A 27,021-nucleotide genomic window follows, 5' to 3' on the forward strand; every position below is an offset into this window, starting at 1 on the left:
ATATACGCATTTCTTGTAATAAGAATCGATGCAAAGAGATTATATTGCATGATGCCCTTTAAAATACAATAAATTAATCGTTTATTATACACATTGCTAATTTGTACTAATTAGAACGTATGCTCTGTGAAAAAAAAATATATTTTTTCACTTAAATAATTAGAAGTTTGAAAAAAAAACACTCATTAAGATTTTATTAAAGTAATAAAGGTAAGGAAGAAAACTTTTGTTTGAATTACTTACTTTTAAGAAAATTAATTTTTAATGTTACATGTAATTTTATATGTTTATTTAAAATTTATTAAATAATATATTTTTGTAATCTCAAAAGAATATATTTTGTAAATTAAATGATGATTAATCTAATTTATAGTACAAATCAATCAATTTTGAAAACAATTTTTAAAAAATAAAATAACTCTTTAAAAGCTAGTGAAATAAAAAAATTTATTTAGTGATTGAATAAAACAAATATAAAATTAAAGTAATTTTAAAAAGTAAATATATAAAATAATTAATTACTCGAAAATGATAATTTCTTTTTATACCATACTTTCATTTTTTCTTATTTTTTTAATTAAAAAAAGTTAGTTTGGAATTAATAGTCTGACCGATAACATTTACCAAAATAAAAATATTTAATAAAAGTACAAAAAGAAAATATATTATTACATTTTTCATAATATAATAATCTTTAATAATAAAATTATACTTAACAAAAATCATCTTAGAAGCAAAATCATAACAGTAAATGTTTTTGTAGATCAAAAGGTTGCTTCATTAACAATAGTATGTAAAGTGAAAAAGGTTTTATCAGAGACATTTATAAAAAAATATTTGACACTTGCAAATCTTACATGTACATAGAAATCAAATACAATAAATATAATAAATAGCCCAAAATCATAATTGTATCCTATTTGTAAAGTTAAAATTTCTCACAATGTTTAGAATTATCTATAACTTCTTTTCAATCTATAAGTAGGAGGATAATGTGCTTTAATACACTCAAACCCGCGTCCTAATGTATTGACAATAATATTTATACTAATCGAACTAAAACTTAATCAGTAATATTAATCTTACTTTTAACTTAACACAAATTCCATCGAAAACAAAATATTGTATTTTAAAACTTCGATTATTATTAAAGAAAACATTTTTTCCCTTTTTTTTAATGCTTGAATTTGGTGCCTACTTTGAAAACTTAACAAGTCATTAGGCACTGTATTAATGAGTTGTTGACAAAATTTCACGATCATTATTTTTTAAGGTCATCATTAATAGTATTAAAATTTGATATATTTGTATTATACTTAATTAATAGTATTATTAAGCTTCAAGACCTGGTCGTGTATCTAAGTTGAAACGTAGGAAGTAGTCAAATAACTAGAAATTAGAAAATTCATGTATTTTTTTATCACATTAGTAATTTAGTATTGTTTTCATGTTATAATACTATTTAAAATATTATAATTCATGATATTAAAATTTATTAGGTTCAAATATCCATATCATGTTTATATTATTTTCAATGTAGGGTGAAACATTAAACAATAAATTTATTAGGGTGTGGGGACAAGAAAAAAAATAATTGTAACATTCCAAAACATGCCAATATGTTTGGTATACAAAGTCTCATAATCACATTTATCCTTTGACAAAAACTCCCCTTCCTTTTTATGTTGTGCCTCATATCTAGGCTATTATTGTCAACAAAGTGATGGGAATTGAGAAATGCAAAAATTAATCACATCATTAGCTAAACTTTACACCCCAATACCACTTGCTAATATGGTCAAGGTATCATTAACTTGTAATCAAAGAATAAAATAAAGCAAATTCCATTTAATATCTATAAATTTTGGGATATAAAATGTTTTAGGCTATCTCAATTATTTTGAGATGTATAGTTAGATATCATAATTTATTTGACCTAATGATGGTGGTAGATTTTGAGCGAAAATTTGTATTTAAATAATAATATAAAATCAAATTAATATAAAATATAATTGTTGAAAAATAAAATAGGAATCAATTCATAGAATAAAATACATATTGCAATTATTAATGTTAAAAGACCCAAACTTTATTTAATTAATTATGTTAAAATCTCATTCATTAGAGGAAATCAAATGAGATAGTTAATAAGCAAAGCAAGAAGTTGATAATTATAACAAGTCCATCATATTATTGATCTAATATTAAGTTTATTGATGTTTGATTCAATGTTTGATCTTATGTTTATAAATTTTTTGTGTAAAAAAAATACAGTAATAATTTTAATTAAAAATAGTTAAAAGTGATTATTTTTTTGAAATAAAATTATTTAAATTATTTTTAATTTTTTTATCACAAGTCGATACTTTCCTTGCTTAAGACGAACCGACAAATCAACTCCTGACACATTCCCAAGATCCAATGCAGGAAGCAGCTTTCAGTAGCCCATCTTTCACATGTGCCGTCCAGGGAACTCGCACGTGCCACTTCTCCGCTGCGCCCCTCCGCTTTTCCTTTGCTAAGATTCCTCCACCTAAAACAAATAAATCAATTCAAAAAAGGAAAAAAAAAAAGGAGAAAGAAAAAGAAACTCCCACCATCAAAATCTTAAAAACCCCTAAAATTTTTAGGGGTTTTCGCTAAAAAAAATTGGGAATTTCTTCCATTTTTCATGAATTAATCAGCCTAGAGTTAGGTTTCTAGGAAGTTTGAGAAGAATTTTCTTTTTCTTTTTGTTTGTTCAAGCTGAAAAATGGAGTCGATTTTAGCTCGAGCATTGGAGTACACTTTGAAGTACTGGCTTAAATCTTTCTCAAGAGATCAGTTCAAATTACAAGGCCGTACAGTTCAACTTTCCAATTTAGGTATATCTTTTGATCTTTGGATCTAAATTTCGGCTTCCATTTCAGTTTTTTTTTCTTTTTAAATTATGTTTGGATTTGATAGATATAAACGGCGATGCTCTTCATGCGAGTATGGGATTGCCGCCTGCTTTGAATGTGGCGACTGCAAAAGTTGGAAAATTGGAGATCATTGTGAGTTTCTTCTATTTTTTTTTTGGGGGGGGGGAATTTGGATTGGAAAACTGATGATTACTTAGGTTAATTTCTAGTTTTAAGTCATAGAGCCTTTTAGATGCAAGGTTAGGGAACCGATTATATTTCATCTTAGATTGGGCTTTTTTTTAAAAAAAATTGTGTATGGGGACAATTCAGTGTGAAGTTAAGAGGTTTTTAATAGTTTATTTGCTCGTAGCTAATATGAAATGTGGTTATCATTTTTGCTTTCTTTGGGTTAGGATGAAATTTGAGGTAACTGGTACTTAGTTTTGGATACTGTTATACATATATTTTTCTTCATTCTTAAATGAAAGAAATTCATCTATACTTGCTTGAGTTGACCTATATGGGAAGGAGAATTTGGTCTTGAGACAGTAGAAATGTAAGGTTGACATTGTCCACATTTTTCATTTGTTTTGCCTCAGCATATTGTGATCTTAATTTCTTGAACTTATAAAATTTCCCTAAATTTTTTCTTGATAGCTCCCTTATGTCAGTAATGTGCAAATCGAGCCAATTGTAGTTCAAATTGATAGGCTTGATTTGGTTCTGGAGGAAAATTCTGATGTTGATTCTCCTAGGAGCTCAAGCGGGTAATGCTGATTTACCTTCAATGTTATGTTTCACAACTAAGATCACATTCGTAAATTTGTAGTTTGGCATGTTGTACTGTTCTTAAAAGCAACTTGTATCCACTTCTGTGCTTACAGCATGCAATCGTCCACCAGCCCAGGGAAGGGTAGTGGTTATGGGTTTGCTGACAAGGTTAGACACTTTCTTTGGTAAGGTTGTAGATTACTGTTTGCCTTGGAATGTCAAACAATTTATGGATTTAAGTGCTAAAAGGTTAGCACATTTGTAGTGCCTACTTTGTCTTCAAGTTGCCATTTCCCTATTATAGTTTTGAACTACAATTAAATCTTGATCTTACATCAAGTAAGTGAAAATAAAATTCCAGTAACTAAATTTACAAAATTCCTCAATTTGGTTGAATTACTAGTTTGTGCATGTCATTAGCAACATGGAAGAAGGTTTAGATTCAAAATACATACTTCATGTTTTGTCCTTTTATTATTTTCAGATTGCAGATGGAATGACCATTCAGGTTCAGACAGTCAATCTTCTACTTGAAACTCGTGGCGGTACTCGTGCCAAAGGGGGAGCAGCTTGGTAAAATCTTTTGTTTTCAGTTTTTATGCTAATTCTTGGTCAGAAAATGTCTGATTTATTGGTTGGTAGTTGACATATGCATACTGTCTAGTTATTTGTACTTGTCTTCTTTTGTGTCTGTCATTTGTACTGATGGTTATAATAGAAATTAATTTTAATTTGTAGAACTATGCTGATTAAAAGAAGAAATTATCCTACAATAAGAGTGCCCCTTTTTCTTAGAAGTTTACTTGTACATTATGTTTATGCATTTCATTTAACTGTACATGATCATTTTATAAGTAAAAGAATCCTCTGATTGTGTTACAAAATATATTTTTTAAACTTCTTATTGAAGTGCATTTAGCTTTGATATTGTCTCTAGATTTTTGGAAGTTTCAAAATATCAGATTCTTGCTAGGGTTCAGTGCGTTTTTCATTGCAAGCGATCTTATCTTCAGTAGAAGAGGAATATTTATGAACATTTTACATCTTTTATATTGTTTATTCTGTATCTATTTTTGGGAAACCAGTTCATCATTTAGTTCCTTATTGGTGAACTTGATGGGGGATTTCAATATTTGCATTTTTTACATATAAATTACTAAAATACCTTTCTTATTTTTCCCCTTGTTGTGCACTTCAAGTGGTTAATTTGTTCAAATAACAAATTTCTTTGATTGTCAGTGGAACTTGTATGGATTTCTTACCCTGTTGCATTTCTTACTCATGTTATGCGTTTTTTCAGGGCACCCCCCATGGCATCTATCACAATGCGCAACATTTTACTATATACAACTAATGAAAATTGGCAGGTAAATTGTTGCATATTTTTGTGTCTTAATCTCTCTAACAGTTTTCTTAAGTATGAATGCATATTTAAAAATTTTTGTTTTTTCAGGCTGTAAATCTTAAGGAAGCACGGGATTTCTCCTCAAATAAAAATTTCATATATGTTTTCAAGGTAACATAGTATAGACTTGCGATTCCCTCTCTTCCTCCATAATCCATCTATATATGTGTGCATAGGGGTATGCATATTCCTTACTGCAATGCTTTATGTTAAATGTTTTATCCATTTGTGCCTTAGTTTTCTGTCATGAATATATTTAAGTTATTTTTTTCGTCACAGTGCCTAATGATACTAAATTCTTTCCTTCCAGAAACTAGAATGGGAATCTCTATCCATTGATCTCCTGCCTCATCCTGATATGTTCAGTGATGCTAATTTAGCACGTTCTCAAGTGGGATCAACACAAAGAGATGATGATGGCGCAAAGCGTGTTTTCTTTGGTGGAGAACGTTTTCTCGAAGGCATATCTGGAGAGGCTTATGTAATCAGATCATGCATTTCCAATTGATTTTGGTGAACTTTATCTTATTTTAAACTGTTGTGTGGTGGCAGAGAGTGTTTTCTGGTTTTCAGGATGTCTTTAAAACTTTTATTTTTTTCTCCCTTTAGATCACAGTACAGAGGACAGAATTAAATGCTCCACTAGGCCTTGAGGTTCAGTTACATGTTACAGAGGCGGTTTGTCCTGCATTAAGTGAACCAGGTAATAAGGTAGCCAGTTTTCTAACTGCTTGTTTCATCTTTCGAATTAAATATATGGTACTAACAAAGCATGTAATTGTGGGACAATTACGTAAGCAGGGCTCCGAGCTCTTCTCCGCTTCTTGACTGGATTGTATGTATGTCTAAATAGAGGAGACGTTGATCTAAATGCTCAGCAGGTTTTACGTTTTATCTACTATCATTCACGTGATACTTCTGTGTCTTCTAAATAACTTGTTATGGGCAACTTTTACTGAGTTTTTCCTTTCTGAACTGGCAGCGATCTGTTGAATCAGCAGGACGGTCTTTAGTTTCTGTTGTTGTGGACCACATATTTCTTTGTATCAAGGACAATGGTTTGTTTACTTTTTGGTGATTTTGTTTTACGCACATGGACACGGCCATATTTTGATAACCAGTTATGTATTCATTTAGAGTAGCATATAACACTCTTAGACCTAAATGGAAGCTGAAGCTAAAACTGAGTAGAGTAAATGGGTAGAAATGTGAGGAGTCAGACTGTAGTGTGAACCACATTATCCGCTTGTTGAGAGGAAAAATTTTCGTTAATTTATTGCAAACAGGGTAGAGCAAGCTATTTACTCTTTCACCTGCCCTCTTCTATTCTAGCATACTGCTAATTATTTATTATAACTTTTCCCAAAACTGTTTGAATTTACTTGCAGAGTTCCAACTTGAACTTCTGATGCAGTCGCTCCTCTTTTCTCGGGTATTTTCCTATGAAACTTGGATCTTTTTAACATGGTATCAACTTATTTTCCTGATTAAATTCTGGTTTTATAGATGCATCTTATTTTAATTTTCTGACAGCGAATTCTTGTATGATTATAACTTATCAGATTTTTATGACTTGCAGAAAATGAACAATTAAACATCATATTTTATAAAGCCTTAATTAGAAGGCACCACACTGTCTTTTCATGTAAAAATTTGAAATATAAATGATACGATATTGTCATGTTTTGAGATAATATTTTCGCTTTTGATTGAAGGCTTCTTAATTTGTTCTAAAAACAATCCTAGATTTTTGACACAATCTACTGATCTGTATTAGTAACTTCTAATAGCTCCTTAGTACAACTGGCTATAAGCATTACCTGTCTTTTACTTTGCATTATCTGCTCTCCAAACTTCTTCATTTTATTTGAAAATGGTATGAACATCGTGATATTTGCTTCCATGCACTTCCTATAGACTGTTGTTATGGAGTCATGTTATGCTGGGATGTAGGCAATCTTATGTTAGAATGTTCTGTTCCTGCAGGCCAGTGTCTCTGATGGGGAAAATTCTCGTCATTTGTCTAAGGTTATGGTCGGTGGGCTGTTTTTAAGGTAAATTTTGTCATGTTTCACTTTTCCAATGAATTGTCTGTGATGGTTTCAGACTAGCTATGATCTCCTATTATTGCTTCTTCTGTATTTGGGGGTTTAACCATCTTTGTGGGTTTCCTTATCTTTTTGGGTATAATCACCTGATAACTTGATTAATTTTTATTTTAGGGCAAGTTAGCCTTACTTTTATGATTAGCAGTTATAACTTCTGAAAAACTGGAAATTTTAGCTACAAATGCCATTTATTATCTTTATGGTACTTACCCATAGCCATTTGAAGTTTTTTCTTCTTGAAGTTCTACCATACCATTTACTATCAAGTCAAGTTCAATTCTTATTTTCATTTTTTTTTTCCTGCAGAAAAGATTTTTGTACTTCAATTTTTTCTTAAGCCTAGTTCAAAACTAATACATGAATGTGTGTATGAATGACCTGGAGTCATCTTTTCCTTGCTTGTTCATCTTCATTTTGTAAGTATTACTGTTTATGTCGAATTTAAAATGTCGGTGGCATGATGCAGGGATACATTTTCGTGGCCTCCCTGTACGTTAGTGCAACCATCTATGGAGGCTGTTACTGATTCTTGTCTTCATATTCCTAACTTTGGTATCAGTTATTATTTTATGTTACATAGAAATTTTCATCATGTGAATGTATATATAATCTGCTTATAGTTTAGATTACTAGAATTTATGTTTCTGTTTGCGGTATTGAATATCAGGTAAGGATTTTTGTCCTCCAATATATCCTCTGGCCGAGCAGCAATGGCAGTTAACTGTGGGTGTTCCTTTGATATCCCTCCACTCTCTTCAAGTCAAGCCCTCTCCACTCCCCCCATCTTTTGCTTCGCAAACTGTAATTGATTGCCAGCCTCTTATGGTATGATTTCATAAGTTTGATGCACAATTAATTTTGCCGATTATATTAACTTTCATTACTTATTATCTTTTTAAAATTCATCATTCAGATACATCTTCAGGAAGAATCTTGTTTGAGGATATCTTCCTTCTTAGCTGATGGAATAGTTGTCAATCCTGGTTCTATTTTACCAGATTCTTCTGTAAATTCCCTTGTGTTCAGTCTCAAGGAGTTAGATATTAGTGTTCCTTTGGACATAGGCAAAATGGATAATCCTGGTGGTGGAGATAACCGTATCAGGCCAAAGTCATTTGCTGGAGCTAGGCTTCATTTTGAAAAGGTGTTTTTCTCTGAGTCACCATCTCTAAAACTCAAGCTCCTGAACCTGGAGAAAGATCCTGCTTGTTTCTGTCTATGGGATGGTCAACCTATTGATGCTAGCATGAAGAAATGGACTGCTGGAGCTTCACAACTCAGTTTGTCTTTGGAAACAACTGCTGGCTTAACTGGAGTTCAAAGTTCTCTTGGCTGGTCTTCAGGCTTGTGGAAGTGTGTTGAGCTGAAAGAAGCTTCTATTGAGTTAGCTATGGTATCTGCTGATGGGAGCCCCTTAACAGTTGTGCCTCCTCCAGGTGGTGTTGTCAGAATAGGGGTTGCTTGTGAACAATTTATGTCTAATACATCAGTTGAGCAGTTGTTTTTTGTCTTGGATCTCTATGGGTATATTGGTAGAGTTAGTGAAAAGATTGCAGTGGTTGGAAAGAATAAAAGACCAAATAGAAACATGGATGATACTTTGGGTGGAAGACTGATGGAGAAAGTTCCTAGTGATACTGCTGTAAGTTTAGCAGTAAACGTCCTTCAGCTTAGATTTCTCGAATCATACTCATTGGATATCCAGGGCACGCCTTTAGTTCAGTTTATTGGAAATAATCTTTTCCTTAAAGTCTCTCACAGAACTCTTGGTGGTGCTATGGCTGTTTCATCTACTTTGTGTTGGGAGATTGTTCAGGTGGACTGCTTAGAGACAGAGGGAAACGTTGTCCACAATAATGGAACGCTGGTAGACTCAGTTGAAAATGGTTCTCTTGTAACTGGGAATGGATTTTCTCCGTTAAGAGCTGTTTTTTGGGTACACAACAAGCAGAAGTGCCTATCAAGTGGAAAAGCTTCAGTAATTCCATTTCTTGACATAAGCATTGTGCATGTCATTCCTTTTGATGAGAGGGACAAAGAGTGTCATAGTTTAAGTGTGTCAGCTTGTATATCAGGTGTGCGCTTAGGTGGAGGAATGAATTATACTGAAGCTTTGCTACATCGATTTGGAATTATTGGGCCTGATGGTGGTCCCAGCATGGAGCTTTCTAAGGGCTTAGAGAACTTGTCATCTGGGCCACTGTCAAAACTTTTAAAACCTTCAGCTTTTGTTGATAATGATCTTGTTGTTGGTATGGGACTTAATCTGTTGTGATTTTTTGTTTTGTTAGTTACTCTCTTATAAATGACTGTAGAGTTTACCTTTTGGATTTTACGCTTGTAGTTTAACTGTAAATGTCTTAAATTTTGTCCAGTTGGAACCTTGGGAGGGGAGAAAGATGAAAAGTTTTTGCAGCTGGGAATGCCAGATGATGTGGATGTGTCCATTGAGTTACAAGACTGGTTATTTGCTCTTGAAGGTGTGCAAGAAATGGCTGAAAGTTGGTGGTTCGAGAAAGAACTCCTGGACAGAGAGCAGAGGTGTTGGCACATGACTTTCCGAAGTTTGCAAGTAAAAGCAAAAGTTAGTCCGAAGGATTTGCCAAATAGAAAAGGGATTTCAAATGGAATCCGGAGATATCCTGTTGAGTTGGTCAAGGTAAGAATCTTTTTACTACGTGAGCAAAACTGAGCTGTTTTTGCTATTTCTCTGCATTTTGTTTTGAGTGTTAGAAGGATGTATAATGGTCTAGGTGTGTCTAGGGTAGGTTTTTTCCTATGGTTGGGAGGTTATTGGAGGGTCTGGCCCTTGAAGTTGTCCTCTGATGATAAGATGGGTGAAAGGTTGAACCCCTTGGGTTTTATTTACTTTTTATTTATTTCTTATCTCTGTTGGTTTTAGAAGGTTAATACTTAGTAGCCAAGCAACGCATAGTTTGTATATACTTTGTAGAATCTGGTGGTCATCCTCATTTCTCAGGTTCATTAGCACTAGAATTTTGATTTGGAATTATCAGGTATGGCCAGCACAAGATGAGGGAATTAGAAATCTGAAATTCTGGTTTAGTTAGTTTCTACTTTGGGTCAAGACAGAAGCACCTTTGCCCCCTAGCAGTTGACCTTATTTCACGTGAATATCAATTTTTGCTTTTAGTTAGTACTTTCTAAAAGTTCAAATGCTTGCAGGTCTGTGTGGAAGGCTTGGAGACGTTCAAGCCTCAGGCACAGAGGAGCCCATCACCTGCAAATGGCTTCAAAGAAAGTTTTGAGATATTAGGAGGGATAAATCTTGAAGTTCATATGCTGATATCAGAAGATAATGTTGAGAATGAAACAGTCAACTGGGTGGTGGAAAACATGAAATTTTCTGTCAAACAACCGGTAATGGCATCTTACTTTTGAAGAAGTTTATTACAGCCAATAATGGTCAATCAAACTTAATTAAGGTTTCTCTCTTCCTGTAGATTGAGGCCATTGTTACCAAGGATGAACTTCAGCACCTTGCTTTTTTATGCAAGTCTGAGGTTAATTCAATGGGTCGTATGGCTGCAGGAGTCTTGCAGCTGCTCAAGCTTGAAAACTCGCTCGGCAAGGATGCCATATATAAACTTAGCAACCTAGGTAAGTGTGATTTGGTTAAGTTATTTTATTCAAGTTAAAAAGTAACATACCGCCGGACATTTTGAATGAGCTGTAAGTTTTAATGATGTAGGAATTGAGGGATTTGACAAGATTTTCTCATCGGATAAGCTCAACCGAGGGAACAGTGCTGGAAGTATTGGGCAGTCTCCATTATCAAAAGTGATTATTGAAGACCAGCGCTCAACTATCGCTTTGCTCGAGGAGGCAGTTTTGGATTCACAAGCCAAGTGTGCCACGCTCGTTACTGAATTATCTAATGCAGAGTCTTCTGAGGAGAATCTTACGGCTATTAAAGAACTGAGACAGAAATTAGATACAATGCAGATTTTGGTGGCGCAATTGCAAGGTCAGATGTGAAATAGGAATTTTCTTCTCATTCTTTGTTGTAAAACTTTGGGTACCATCATATAGTTTACTCAATTCTTTCTGTATATAGGAACACATATATAAATACATGCGTGAGGTTAGTTAAGCATAAAAGAAAGCTAATTATCGGTGTAATCAGAAATTTTGTATCCTAAAGATGATATTTTTTCTTATCAACGTTTAAACAAGCATATCTTGTGATTGAAGGCAGCTGCAATGCCTTGACTTTTTGCTGAAATCTGATTTATTTAGTTCACCTTTGGGACCATTTTGGGTAGCTGATTATAGTAGGTTGTACACAAACAAACAAAAATATTTCGATAGTTTTCTTAAATCTTGAACTCTAAATTTCAATCCCTAGATACTAAAATTTCAAACCCTAAACTCTTAATTATAATTTAATTAATTAACTACAAAATTAGGCTAATTAGTCTTAAAATATTGTTGGGCATATTGCACCGGTGATATGTAATCTTGATCTTAATTAACAATCATTTAAAAAATATTTGTGAAGTTTAATTTATATAATGATGCTTAAAAGCTAACCATTTCTAGGATAATGCTAATAAAATTGTAGTGGTTTTTATGGGAAGAAGTTTTGAAAGTGTTCTAGAGAGTTGATGTGAACTTTTTAATACATTTGAATTTGTTTTTTGAAGAGGTTCTGTATCTTGGCTATGCTCATAAAAAAAGTTTGCAAAATGTCATCTATGCCTTTTAAAGATTCAGAGTAGAAATGCCTCACTTATCAAGAAAACTAGAGAGTTTGTATTGGTTGGATTTGAGCTCATAACACAGATTATAAGTTGTTTATAGGTATGCATAGAATCACTTGTGCATAAAATTTTGTACGGACAATTATGGACTTGTAAAGAAATTTGTTGGCTTTTGGCTAACGATATTTTGAAAACTTCTTCTAGAATAAATGGAAATCCCACAATAAATTTCATTAGTTTATAATATAAAATTTAAGAGATTGATATTTGAAAAATATAATTTTGAAATTTTTTCAAGTTACAATATCATTGATAAAAAAATATAAGGGTAAATTATAGAATTGAACACTAAAGTAAAGCTAAAATTATATTTCGATTGCCAAACTTTTAAAAATTATGTAATACTAACCCATTAATTTCCTCTTCCGTTTAATGAAATGTTAATGTGGTAGGATAATTAAAGGGATTAATAAGTAATTTGGTTACATAAGTATAACTAAAACATTAATTTGTTTTATTAGATTTTTTTTATTAATAATTCTATAAATTTTAAAAGATTTGAGAATTTAGTTTCTAAAATTAAAAAAATAATTTAAAAATAAAAATAATAAAAGGTGGAAGAAGAAGTCAGTTTATAAATTATTCGACTAAATTTATAAAATGTTGGATAGTCCCACCAGGTGAAGAAGAAATCAGCTGACTTGAAGAGTCAATATTAAATAACTTAGATCGCTTTTCTCACTTCGGTTTTAAATTTTTTTGTGATCCACTTTCATCCTAACATTATCAGACGTTGTTAAAAATTAATGACTATAATATAATATTCAGTAAATCATATGACGTCACATGTCACGTGACGATGTTATTATAATATCATCATCCAAAAAATTTAATTTTTTTTACAAATTGTGAAAAAATTAAAATAAATATTTAAAATTTACAAAATTATTAAAATTATAAAAATATAAATTTTTTTATAAAATTACAAAAACAATATGAAATATTACGAAAATTTAAAAAAATAGAAATTTTAATATTTTTAAATTTTTAGGTGATAAAATTTTGGATTTTTTTTCCAAAACATTTAAATAAAGAAAAATAATGCTATTTATTATTTAAATGATTATTTAATTGAAATGACATTATTATTCATTATTAAAATAATTTTAAAGTTTATCCAAATTTATCAACTAAAAATATCTACAAATTGTAAATTCCAATTGATTAAATGTTAAAAACTATCAGCCAATCATACAATGTCACGTGTCACATGAGTATGTAGTCATCATTCGAAAAACCTTAAAAAAATCTTCAAAAAATTACAAAAAAATTATTAAAATTATTAAAAAATAGAAAAAATTATAAAATTACAAAACAATATAAAATATAAAAAATTTCTAATTTAAAAAATTCAAAAATTTAATATTTTTTAATTTTTAGGTGATAAATTTTGGACAATTTATTTCAACTTATTTAAATAATGTAAAATAAATCATTATTTTACATTATTTAAATAATTTTAAAAACTAATCCAATTTTATCAACTAAAAAGATCTACTAATTATAAATTCCAATTGATTAAACTATAAAACTACCATTGTAAGTGATATCCTTCCAAGAGGCAACAATATGATGTTCAAGCTCTAGTAAATGTAATTTATAAAAATTTTAAAATATTAAAATTTCTAATTTTTAAAATATTTTTAGTATATTTAGCATTTTTATACTTTTATAATTTTTTTGTAATTTTATAATTTATCCATTTTTAATAATTTTAATATTTTTGTAAATTTATGTTTTAGTATTTTTTTATTTTTTTAAATAATTTTTTTTGTAATTTTTAAAGAATTTTTAAAGATATTTTTGAATGATGACGTCATTATATGAAATGTGGCAATATATGATTGGTTAGCCCGTTTTTTAACATCCAAAGGACTAAACTAGGCATTATTGATAGCGTTAATGACTAAACTGAAAACGTCTAATAATGTTAGGGATTGGAATGGGTAAAAGAACTTTAAGGACTAAAGCGGGTAAAAGAACTTTAAGGACCAAAGTGGGAAAAACAGTATATTTCAATATGAGTGAGCAAAATTCTATTCGATTTGAAAAAATTGAAAAAAATCGAATTTCGAGTTAATTTAATCAAGTTATTTGAGTTATTCGATTTTTTGAGTCATCTTGAATAAGTAAATCGAGTTTCGATTTCGAGTGGAGTTTAATTTTACAATTCTAATAATTCGAATAATAGATTTGTGTAAATATTCATTTAATCCCTATAAATTTTAAAAATGAGCGAATTGATCACTTTCAATAAAAACTATAAAAAAATTCAAAATAATTTTAAAAATTTTCTCAAGTAATAATTTTGAACCTAAATAAGTTAATTAATTATTATAGTTTATCATATTAAATTATCTTTTTTTTTCTTATTTTGCTTTGAAAAAAGTTTTCATATATATATAAGCTTTATAACAAATTTTAATTTTACATATTTAATTTTATTAATTTTTTAACTTACAACAATTTATGACCTCTTGCTCATAAAAGTTTTCTTCCATAATCAAAGAGGTTCCTTAGCCATGGATCGACAACTACTCATGGCGGCAAGAACCGGAAACTTAAACCTCATCAAGCAACTCGTAGATGCTGAAACCAACATCCTAAACGCCACCAGTCCGCAAGGCAACACTGCTCTTCACATTTCTACAGGATTCAGACATAAAGATTTTGTCGAACAGATAATGAATTGCCATCCGAATCTCGTCCATAAGACCAACCTCAATGGCGAAACATCCTTTCACGTCGCCGCAAAGGCTGGACAGTTCGATGTTATTCTCTTGTTCAAGGCTACTGTGGAAGATATAGCAAGGGTCAGAGACAAGCATGGCGACACCCCTTTACATTGTGCTGTCAGAAACAATCATAAGTTGGTTATATGGCTATTGGTAAAAGGAGATCATGAAGCTTTGAGGCTAGTCAACAATGCTGGGGAATCTCCGCTTGTTGTCGCCATTGATTTAGGCTTAACTCCTATTGCTGATAGCATCATATTTGCAAATCCATCCACACTTGATCATAAAGGAAATAACGGCCAAACACCACTACACCGTGCCCTCTTAAGCTGTAATTTTGGTAAATTCTGGCTCTTTGATTTTGTCTAGATTATTACAAGATTTTGATATTTAATATAGTTCTAATTAAATGCTTAAGGTTTAGCAGTTATAGTGTACAAAGTCCTGGTTGAGAAACCAGAGTTGATTTTCTAGGGCGTCTTCAGGATTGATGACCTGTTGTTTATAGGCGCTCTTAAATGCTTTTTAACTACCTAAAATATAAAATAGTAAGACCATCAGGACATCAAAATGGGTCTAATGCATAAATGGTACTTGAATTATGCTCCATAACTAGAACAGAAGATTTCTTTATGCACATAAAAGCTGCATTCTTTTAGCTCAATGTGCTTATTTAAAAGATGTGACTTCTCTAGCTGCTAAGTGCTAAATGCATATATACCTGTTTTTCGTTCTCAAATTGCCCACAAGCTGTATACGCATCTATAAGTGCCATAAAGATATGCTTTGTGACTTGAATTCCAGCAGCCTTCACTGCTTCGCAGTACTACAAGCAATCACCGAATTACTTCGTCACTTTAAGTGAAACTCACAAGAAAGATCTTTTAAGAATTTCATCAATGCCAAACCATTAGTTGCATTAAAAGAAAAACAGCAAACTTTAAGCATAAACGAATTTACTTAACTTTGAACAGACCTCAAGAAACCTACCTTTGTAATATCCTCTACACGATTGTAGTTGTTATTAGATAGCAATAAGTATGAGAATCTAGTGTTACATCTTCGCTTTGCATTTGCTTTGAGTACCATCAATGTAACACCCCTTACCCGACCCAAATATCGGGTCAAAGTATCGGGATGTCACATCCGTTGTCGAAGCAACTACGATAACATCACATTAATAAAACATTCTTATTGCATTAAAAATATGATTTTCTAGCTGAACTGAGCTTAAAACGATCTTTTGAAAGCTTTCTAAATAGCCAAAACTTGATTCGGGACAAAAGGGTGAAGGCTCAAGATATCAGGTTGTGACTATAGATTTCCCCATGTCACAATGTGACATAGCTCGTTGCCACCACACAAAATTTCTCGTTGCGACGTGACTCTCTAACTTGAGCTCATCGCGAAGACAAGTAATTCCTTGTCACGATGTACCTTTTTGACTTGAGCTCGTCGCGAGTATGCAAAATTCCTCGTTGCGACGCCGAACCTACAATTTCAAAGCCTGCACATTTATGTCATATAACCTTCCAGTATCACATTCAAATATACCTATTACCAACCTTAAACCTTATTCAAGTTATCATGAAACAGCTTCAAGCATATCTAAAATACAAAGATTACAAATTAAGCCATGGCATTTATGTTTTCATAACATTCAACTAAATACTTATATCATGGTCCTATTGTAGATGACATAACTAGTACCCAAATTTTAAATTCATACTCTCTTCAAGGCTTGACTTATGATGAGATGAGTTGAAAATGCCCTTCAACTTCTAATTTCAAAACGAACTTTACCTACGCAATTACAAAAAAACACGTTAAGCTCACAAGAACTTAGTAAACATATCAAGAAACATACCATGCTAATATAATTAATACCTTATACACTCACATTTATAATTATGTAAAAGAAATCTCATATATATAATCATCCTATCGAATTACCATACACAAGTTTTATTTCCATAATAGATTTATTAAAATGCTAAATTCACAAGTACCAAGCTATTTACCTTTGCCACATTAATTTTACTTACCTAATGCCTAAAGGTGTTCATGGGCCGGGTCGGGCCTAAGCATGATATTAACATACTTTATGTTTGCCCAAGTTTGGTCCGATCTGAAATATGGACCTAAAATGTAACGCCCTAAACCCAGCTTAGAAGTTTAGACCGAATCCCGGATGCTACATTGATTACCGAAGTGATCATGAGAAAATTTTACAAAACAAGTTATCAAATCGAACTGAAAACTTTTAATCGTTTAAAATTCAGTCAGTAAAATTATAGTTAAGATAACTGATAAATTGTTTTCAACCGAGACTGTCCGAGACCTCCGCATACCGAGTCCAGCTTCAGAGTTACAGAAACGAAACTGCAAGGGGAAACACTAAGGGGGTGAGCTACATCTCAGTGTGAGTTCAAAATGAGACTTAAAACAGAATTACAGAACTCAATTCTAGAGCACAAAAGACTTACATACACCCACAGAATCAGAAAGCATACTTGGAACCAACGTCCCAACAGTATGTAACAACTCAAGCACACTAAGTCACACACAGTCAGACAGATTATAGTCAGATAATCCAGTACCTAGAATGCTCAACAGATGCATATGAAATGCAGTCAAGTAATAAGACCCACCCACCCATCCAGCCAACACACCTCTCTGTCCCCCGATCACACATCATAAGAGCTGATTAAGCTCATCCAATCAAAACACACAACGTAGGACCTAGAAAAGCCCATCCAACCCTACGCACCATGTATGTGGGCTAAGCCACTCAGATATTAATGAGCAGCAGGGCTGGCGTATTTTCAGTACAGTGCAATGCGGTAGTCCCCTGTACAGTCATATTGCAGTTTAAACTGCCAGATTAGATAATGGTACGCAACAAAGCTTATGTACGTGTGGTATAGTACGGTAAACCGCTGTATGAATAAATTACAATAGAATTGCCAGATCAGATTAGAATCAATCTCCCTTCTCTTCGTAACCAACCCAAAAATTTACTTTATGCAAATGTATGTATGCATACAATCTCACAGAAACGGTGAACATACCTAGAGACAATCAGACATAACAAATGTGCACACACACCCAACAAACCAGGTTCAGAAATAGACATCTCACGCAATAGTCACCATTAACCCATTAGCCGAAGCCCAGATCAGAATCCTAACTACCCTAACTAAAGACTAGCCAAAGGTCAGAACACACAGAACCATATTCAGAACAAAACATACATTAATACACAAATTAGAGACTTAGAACCACACGGCCGTATGGAAAAGCCTAGGCTGTGTGGGGTCAAAATGCTCGTGTGAAGGGGGGCACATGACCGTGTGGCAGAGGCACACGCCCGTATGAACAGGCCATGTAACTCACTGTTCAATTGTGCTAAAATAGAGTACAGGAAAGACACGACTGTGTGAGGGTTTCAGACGCTCGTGTGCCTACCAGGCATGGCCATGCGTCTAAAACACACGCCCGTGTGGGATCCCTAAATCCCTAAATTAGCCACATGGTCATGTGGCACCAAAACACTAATTCCCTAATTCCCAAACACACACGCCCGTGTGCTCAGGGGACACGGCCGTGTGGAAATCGACAAAAATCCCTACATCGGTCACACAGCCGTATGGCACCAATTTTTTCCCGAAAACCCTAATTCCTAACTGCACACGACCGTGTGGACTGCTCATATGGGGGCACATGCCCGTGTGGCCATCCGTGTAGAGTACAGGGCAGACATGGCTGTGTGAGGTTCTCACACGCCCGTGTGCTCACCAGGCACGACCGTGTGTCCAAAACACACGCCCGTGTGGGATTTAAATTAGCTACAATGTCGTGTGGCACCAAAACAATAAATCCCTAATTCCCAAACACACACGTTTGTGTGCCAGGGGACACGGTCGTGTGGAAATTGAAAAAATGTGGCCAGGCCGTGTGGCACCAAATTTTGCCTGAAAACCCTAATGCCTAACTGCACACGGCTATGTGGACCACCTGTGTGGGGGCACACGCCCATGTGGCCACCCATATAGTAACGAAACCACCCTAAAATAGCCTGTAGAATGAGCGTTCGATACCAAAACTACCTTCCAACCCTTAATAATTCAGAACCACACCAAAATACACCTAAATTCAAACCATTTCACAGAAATTGACCCTTCGATTGGTCACTTTCAAAAACACACACAAATATGTCAAATTTCACATAAGCAAATCGACGATTTGATACAAAAAGAAAGAATCTCCGATCTCACATAAAATTACAGAATACCACGAAATTGAATCAACCATTTGCATATAAATTAAAAGAGTTTCAGAACCTACACCTAATTTGCGAGATAAGCACCCAACCCCATCAAGAACTAAAACGATTGAAGATGAATACGGTGTAGGAATCAAAACGACGAAACAAGAAAACTCAAGAAAACAAAAGAAAATCTAATGTGAGAAGAGACGGAGAGAAGAACGAAAAGATAAAAAATAAAAAAATAAAAATGTTTAGAGAGATTTTTAGGAAAACCAATGTGAAGAGTTTATCTAGTTTTCTAAAATAATAATAAATAAATAAAAATAGAATAAAATTTATAAATAAATCACTGACTTTTTGAAAAAACAAATAAAACAACACTGAAAGTACACTTATGAGGGTTCAAACACAGAACCTAAAGGTACATTAACACTCCACCAACCACTAGACTAGTAGGCCCATTCTAACACTTAAACGCACAACTAAACACAATAGCACACCCTTCTCTCCGACCCTAACCATAAAACTCAAAATTTCTAGCTCCAAAAATTTAGGGTGTTTGATGTGATGTGAATCGTGATAAGTTTTATAATTTATGAATGTCCGTTCTCGAAAACTAACTATTATCACGGCAAAGGCAAACACACCTTATCGAACAGTAGCATAGTTTATGGCAAGACCGGGATGTCGAACCCAAAGGAACTAAAAGTACTAGTATTAACTTTCTTTTTATTTCTGGCCTAAAAATAAAGGGGTTTGTTTTATCTAAACTAATTACTAAACTAAGAATGCACAGGAAGTAAATTGGGGAAATAACTTTTGGGAAAACTGAATGATTTGGACAATACCTAAGGGAAAAATCCACCTAGACTTCACTTGTTATTGACTCTGAATCAGACGATTTATTCACTTGACTTGATCCGTAGAAATCCATAAGTTATATTATTATCTCTCTTGAGACTAACAACATCTAACCCTAGGTTGATTAATTGAAATCTCTTTCCAATTAAAACCTCTAGTGTTGCATTAACTTGATCAATGGATTCCCTTATTAGGTTTCACCCTAATCCGATAAAATTATGTCACCCTATCTCTAGGCGTACAATCAACTCCACTTAATTATGTTAGATCTACTCTTAGATAGGGACTTTTGCTCCTCTGAATAAGTACATCAATACTTGAATCAACATCCTGGAATATTAAAGCAAGAATTAAGAACAAATCAAATATTTATCATACAATTTAGATAATAATAACAAGATCCGTTTTAGGTTTCATTCCCCTTAGGTATTTAGGGGGTTTAGTTCATATTTATGAAAGAAAACATGTCAAAAGAATAATGATAACAAAACATAAAGAAAACTCAAGAACTCTTGAAGGGAATTGAAGGAAGATCTTCAGTCTTGAAGGTGAATCCAACTTCTGAGATGGATCAATCGGCTTTCTTCGAGTAATTCCTTGCCTCTTACTTCGTGTATCCCCTCTAATCCTCCTCCAGTGTGTTTAAATAGGCTTTAGAATGCCTAAAAGCCCTCAAGAGTGGCCTTTCTGAATAGGACTAAACTTGGGCTCGATAGGGACACGCCCGTGTTCGATTGCTTCAAACCGTGTTTGAGTCTATTGAATGGACATAGGCGTGTGGTACGGAAGTCCAGGCTGTGTTGATTTCACATGTTGCTCCATTTTCTCTGTTTTCGACCCGTTTCTCACTCTTTTTACTCTTCTATGCTCACCTAAGTGTAAAACATGAATTTAAAGGATTAGGAGCATCGAATTCACCAAATCTAAGGAGAAATCATCCATAAATATGCTAAGCATGGGATAAAAATATGTATAAATTGCGGTTTATCAAATACCCCCACAGTTAAGCATTTGCTTATCCTCAAGCAAAATCCTCAACTCACAATTAAGAATTCATTTTTTTTAACTTATAATTCCTATTAATAATATCTCAAAATAAACTATAAGTAATCATACATTGAAAATTCAACTGAAAGGACATCAAAGTTTCAAACATTCTAAGTTGAGCATTTTATCATGAAAACATAGGTGTCTCCCCTCATCTAAGTGATTACTTTTTATTCAAAATATCACAGAGTTTTAACATTCTCACTAAGGATTCACTCAAATCACTCAATCTATTTAAGGACGACAAGTTAAGCACTCAATAGTCAATATGAAAAGTTATTACCATAAGCTTGCATGAAAATCAAATCTCCACCACTATAAATTGAGATGAAACATCAATCAAAAGGTCTTTAGAGGGTTGTAACGTGGCTTTGGTTAGGGGTGTGGTCACAAGCTGAAAAAGAAGGTTAGAATCGAGATTGAATTGAAAAAAAATTTACCTAACTAGAAAAATAATTAATCATCAATTGAATACATGTGAGCTTTTTCTCAGAATATGGAATTAAACACTTAAGCTCAAAAACAAAGAATTACTACTAATATATATGTATGTATTAATTTTTTTTAAGAGCAAGTCAAATAACATAAGCTAGCTATCAAAAATAAAATATAGCTAAGCAATTTATTCAAATCAAATCTCAACAAAAATAGAGATCAAATTAATTTAGGGGATTTCAACAATAATGGGTTATGGGTTAATATTGAGGGTAAATTAATGAATTGGTTGTTAGGCTCAAGGGGGTTCACTAAGGGTTAATTATGAAGGTAGGCTTTTATGGAGTGAGTGGGTTGACCTAAGGGCCTTTATCATCTTGACATATCAAATCAAATGGTGTGGTCTTGACATGTATAATCAAGAAAGTTCTAGAATAACATATCAATATTGACGCACTCAAAGCAACAATAAAAGTGAGCATGAAAGAAATAATATATGCTCTAAAGGCTCAAGATTTCACAAAAGTTATGGCTTTTTGATGTTTAAACTTGTGAATTTCAACTCAAGATAGTACCTAAACTTGGGGAAACAACCTAAAAAATTTTAAATCTCAAAAATCAACTTATCATGCTTGATTCTCTAATTCCTTAAAGTTTAAACAATCAATGCATGACTGCCTATGTTTTAATTCAAGACATATCAATAAAAATTATAAATTAATCAAAATTCATTCTAATAATGATCTAAGAATATTATTTGAGAGCAAGACAAAATTAAGGGATTTTTCTGATTATGATATAAATATCCCCCCACACTTAAGATGTACATTGTCCTCAATGTCCAAAGATATATAATAGTGATATAAAGATAATATCAGAAGAGAGAGGGAGAGAAGTGAAACTTCTTGAATGTTGAATGGAATCCTTGAATTGAAGGTATGAAGAATAATCGGCCAAGGTAATGATAAGATTGGAGGAGGATACTCCAGTGTTGGTAGAGGTTGGGTTCCACAACTACAGTGTCCAGCGAAGAGGTTATCGTGGTGGTCGGGCAGGACATGGCAGTCGTAGAGAACCTTCTCCAGTGGAGTTTCAAGTTCCTAAGTGATGGTGAGCTTTGGAGCTCTTTATAACTGTGATAAAATCAAGAACTCTTTAGAAAATATAAAGAAGCATAATTACTCGTAATGAAATAGCCGAAACTATAAATTGTTCAATAAAAATTATAAAACCTAAAAATGAAATAGTATTAAAGGAACATAGAATAAAAATTACTTAAAGAAGATAAATAAAGATAAAAGTGAAAATAAAAATAATAAATAATTAGTCTTTAAACATCGTCATCACCGGATGGTTCGCAAGGTGGTGGTGGCGATGAGATGTGAAGGTGCTGACTAATCTGATGTAGAGTAGTATCAATGTGATCAAAGTGCTGAAAACACTACTGCTCAAATCGAGTAAGGCGCTCAGAGATGTCAGAGTATGAAGCATCTGCATGAACTGGGTGATGAATGGGCGGTGGCTGAGATGGTGGGTCCTCGTGTTGTGGAGGGATATCATCAGTAATGTCCTTTGGGTCCTCCTCATCAACGGACTGGACCAGGCGGTACTGGGGAGGGTCAACTTCACGTTGTCGCTCGATTATCCTCATATGTAGCATACTTGAGATGCCCTGTGGAGACATCTGACCAATGAGGGTGAGGGTAGATGCTTGCGCCGCCATGTTGAGGAAGCCAAAATACCGCGCCAAGCAAGTTACATAAGGGCCGATGGATATGACTCCCTTCTTATGGCACTCTGTCTAATGGTGAATGGTTAGGGCAATGAAATAGGCAAGGTCGAAGATGTGCCCGTTCGCCATACTCCACAAAAGGTAGGCGTCGTGAGTGTTGACGACGTCGGTGCTCTCTCGTCGCCCTGTTAGGTGGGCCAAGATGGCGTATAGGTATCGAAGCCGATGCCTTGGAGTGACTAGGTTCGTAGGTGGCCGAAGCAGGAATGAGGGCCCTCCAGCAATTGGAGAGAGACAAGTGGATGTGGCGATGGAGTGTGTCAAAATTATCGTTGTCCATGAACTCCTCCGTATAGAGCCCCAAAGTGACGCCGAACTCAGGTATGCTCAACTGGCAGACTAAACCATCGAGACAGAACTGGACCGTTCTGGGATCATCGAAATCCGTTATAACTACTTGAAGATAGAAGGTCGAGTAGAGTTCGAGTGTGAGCCCGAGGTACATTGGCTCGATGATCTCGAAAAAGAACCCCTATGGGTCAGTCGTCAGAAGGGCTCGGACCGCGTCAGCCAGTTGGATTTGTTCAAGTGCAGCCCAATCAATGCAATGGCCCGCACCTAAAGGTCGGGCTTGTAGTATCTGAAAAAGTTTCTCCTATGGTCCCGAGGGAATCTGGAGGAATGGATGGCTGATTTTCGCTGTAAGACCATATGATGATGCTGCTCCTTTCCTCTTATTCGAGGTGGGGATGGCGATTTTCTTGCCACATAGATTTGACATGGTATCTGTAATGAAAAGATGAAGTTATGAAAATAATCCCCAAGAATAGCATGGAAAAGGTATACAAGCACATTAGAACTAGATGGAAATACTTCATAGGGGTTACTGACTAAGGGTGTGTTCTCCATTGCTTTTGGGATGAACTTTTTCTAAAAAAAGAGCTTTTCTCTTAAAAGCAATGAAGAACACATATCATTGGGGCAACTGTTTTAACTTTTGGGATGAGCTTTTTTAGAGATGAAAAAGCAGTAAATTTTAGCTTTTTCAGCGAAAAAGCACTTTTGGCAGTTATTTTACCTTTTTAACCTTACTTTTTGACTTAAAATGTGTTTGATGCTATTATTTTGTGTTCTCTTTCTTGGTTATTTAATATGAGTTTTACAAATGTGTTAAAAGCATTAATTAAAAATAAAAAATATTTTTTAAAATAATACAATTGTGTCAATATCTAATTACAAATATTTAATTATTATATTTAAATATTTAAATATAGTTTATATATTCTAATTAAATTTAATAAATAATTAACATTAATTACTTAGAAATATTTAAAATTAATATTATATATTAAAATATTAACAATAAGTTATAATAAATTATTTTTTTATATTTTTACTAAAATATCATAATATTAACTAATTTGAACATTATTTAAATACATATTTGTTACTTTATAATATCATGTCTAAAATGGACATTTTACTTTTCAAAAGCACTTTTTGACAGCAATATCGAACACTTAAATTTTTCCAAAGCACTTCTCAAAAGTACTTCTCAAAAGCACTTTTCCACAGCACTTTTCAAAAGCAATGAAGAACTGGCCCTAAATAGAAATATCAAATCATTATTATCATTAGGAACACTAGAATAGTGTCAACTAAATACCTAGTGAATACATATGAGAATATGGAATATGGCAGGAAATCTATGGAAACACAAGAAACAATAAATGTATCACAATGCATTGACTAAAATGGTAAAGAATAACAAGCATAAGCACGACTATAGTGAGAACTATGAATATTAATAAAAATTAGCCAAATAAATAAAGAAATAGTATAAAATTAGTGAAAGAAATGAAGGTAATAGGGAGGAAAAAATAGACAAACGTAGTAGTTCTTGGTGGAAGGAGGAGTTAGTCGTTTAAGGAGAGCTGTCGGCCGGCCACGGGCATGGGAGTGAGGGCGTGTGAAGAGGTTGCGGCGGCTAGGGTGAGGTTTTTAGGGAAGGGGATGATGAATAGTGAGGAGTTTATATAGATATTGGGGCACACGGCCGTAGGACACGCTCGTGTGCCCTAATTTTAGCCCGTGTGTATCGTGATTTTCAAATTTGGGTGCGTCTAAAATTCGTCCCACGCCCGTGTTCTTTGGGCATGTTGACTCGGCCGTGTTCTGCTTCGTTCGCTTATCCCACGCCCATGTATGTATGTCCACGCTCGTGTTGTTTTGTCAGTCTTTACCACGGGTAGTGAGCATGGGCGTGTCGCACACCCATGTTGTTTTCTCAGTTTCAACCATGGCCTCTAGACACGAGCGTGTCGCATGCCCGTGTTGTTTTGATAGATTCACCTATGGCCATGTCGCACGGTCGTGGCAACTTATCGACTTCCGTGTTGGGGAAAAATTTTGCCCTATTTTTACACGACCGTATCGCACGACCGTGTTACCTTCTGTGGTATGGGCATGGCTTAAGGCACGCCCGTGGGCCTGGCCGTGTGGTTCTGGTAAATCTGTGTTCAATGTCTCAGTTAGTGGATTTAAATGTTAAAAACTAAAATTTAAAGAAGTTAATGCTCGGGTTGCCTCCCGAGAAGTGCTTATTTATAGTCTAAGCTCGACTTACCTCTCTGTTGCGTGGTCATGGTGGTGCGAGGAGTTTACATTCCTCATCCCTACTATCAATTTTATCAAAATAAGGTTTTAGACGAGTACTATTTACCTTTAATGTACCGAATTTGGGATGAATTACCTCGACTGTGCCGTATGGGAAAATGCTAAGTACCGTAAGAAGGATTTCTCTATTAGGTTCAGAGGTGGCAATCCGAGGGTCTGCTGCATCAATAGTACTTTGTCTCCAACCTTAAGTTGATTTGGTAAAATATTGAGCTCGTCATGGCATGATTTCGGTTTATCATGTGATCTTGGTTTCTGTGTCCGCCACTCATCTAGTTCCTCGACCTGTAGCCTTCATTCTTCATAGATGGGTCCTTTGTCGTTACTCGAACATGACTCAGGTGTGTTCTTTGAACGTGTTTTCTGTAAAGAAGGTTTCACCACATGATCCGTATTAGTAGTACAATCACCCTCGATATTTGATGTGTTACTTGAATTACGAGCTTGAAGTGTGATTGTTTCCTCACCCACACGAAGTGTGAGTTCACATGTACCAACATCAATTATAGTTCTAGCAGTTGCTAAAAAGGGCCTTCCTAAAATTAAAGGCAGGTCACTATCCTTTTCTATGTCTAGAATAACAATATCAACTAGGAATATGAATTTATCAATTTTAACGAGTACATCTTCAATAATACCCCTAGGAAATTTGATTGTTTTGTCTGCTAACTGAATGCTCATCCTAGTTTGTTTGGGTTTCCCAAGACCTAGTTGTTTAAACATTTTATAAGGCATGACATTGATACTAGCCCCTAAATCAGCCAAAACATTATTAACATCTAAGCTACCAATTAAACAAGGAATAGTAAAACTCCCTGGATCTTTTAATTTGTTGGCCAGCTTATTTTGTAGTATGGCTGAGCAAACTGCATTTAACTCCACATGCGACGCTTCATCTAATTTCCGCTTGTTTGTTAAAAGCTCCTTTAAGAATTTGACTGCGTTTGGTATCCGCGAAAGAGCTTCAATAAACGGTAAGTTAATATGTAATTTTTTTAAGAATTTAAGGAATTTACCAAATTGTTCTTCTATGTGGTCTTTCTTTGTCGCATTAGGGTATGGCACACGGGGTTTGTACTCTTTACTTACTGGTGTTTGTTCACTGTGGTGTACCTCACATTTGCTTTTACTTACCACAATTCCTTGCCTTAGTTCTGGTTCAGGTTCAACTAACCCTTCCTCATCTTGAATGGTAATTGCATTGAGCTGTTCCCTTGGGTTAGATTCAGTGTTACTCGGCAAGCTACCTTGTGGTCGTTGAAAAATCAATTTGGCGAGTTGGCCTATCTGAGTTTCGAGCCCTTGGATCAAC

The 27,021-nt window shown here is 34.0% G+C and overlaps 2 protein-coding genes across 4 annotated transcripts; both read left to right on the forward strand.

Annotated features, from left to right (window-relative positions):
• The first annotated feature begins 2,545 nt into the window (after positions 1-2,545).
• LOC107917787 (uncharacterized) lies at positions 2,546-11,350 on the forward strand. 3 transcript variants are annotated; one of them, XM_016847102.2, is made up of 20 exons: positions 2,546-2,864; positions 2,947-3,035; positions 3,543-3,652; positions 3,770-3,824; positions 4,141-4,229; positions 4,957-5,023; positions 5,110-5,172; positions 5,372-5,542; positions 5,671-5,764; positions 5,863-5,942; positions 6,044-6,119; positions 6,450-6,493; positions 7,048-7,115; positions 7,636-7,721; positions 7,837-7,994; positions 8,083-9,421; positions 9,545-9,828; positions 10,356-10,550; positions 10,634-10,790; positions 10,882-11,350. In XM_016847102.2, the coding sequence occupies exons 1-20, from the start codon at positions 2,753-2,755 to the stop codon at positions 11,166-11,168; spliced, it is 3,624 nt and encodes a 1,207-aa protein (XP_016702591.2). In that variant the 5' UTR covers positions 2,546-2,752; the 3' UTR covers positions 11,169-11,350. The 3 variants fall into 3 exon arrangements, with proteins under 3 accessions (XP_016702591.2, XP_016702592.2, XP_016702593.2); XM_016847103.2 differs by lacking the exons at positions 3,543-3,652; positions 3,770-3,824; XM_016847104.2 differs by lacking the exons at positions 2,546-2,864; positions 2,947-3,035; positions 3,543-3,652 and having other exon boundaries at positions 3,795-3,841.
• Positions 11,351-14,493: 3,143 nt separating this feature from the next.
• LOC107917275 (ankyrin repeat-containing protein At5g02620-like) lies at positions 14,494-15,162 on the forward strand. Its single transcript, XM_016846644.1, has 2 exons — positions 14,494-15,019; positions 15,107-15,162. The coding sequence occupies exons 1-2, from the start codon at positions 14,494-14,496 to the stop codon at positions 15,160-15,162; spliced, it is 582 nt and encodes a 193-aa protein (XP_016702133.1).
• The last annotated feature ends 11,859 nt before the right edge of the window (positions 15,163-27,021 follow it).

Source organism: Gossypium hirsutum, chromosome A01 (genome assembly GCF_007990345.1).
Source record: "Gossypium hirsutum isolate 1008001.06 chromosome A01, Gossypium_hirsutum_v2.1, whole genome shotgun sequence".
In the NCBI taxonomy this organism is placed as follows: domain Eukaryota; kingdom Viridiplantae; phylum Streptophyta; class Magnoliopsida; order Malvales; family Malvaceae; genus Gossypium; species Gossypium hirsutum.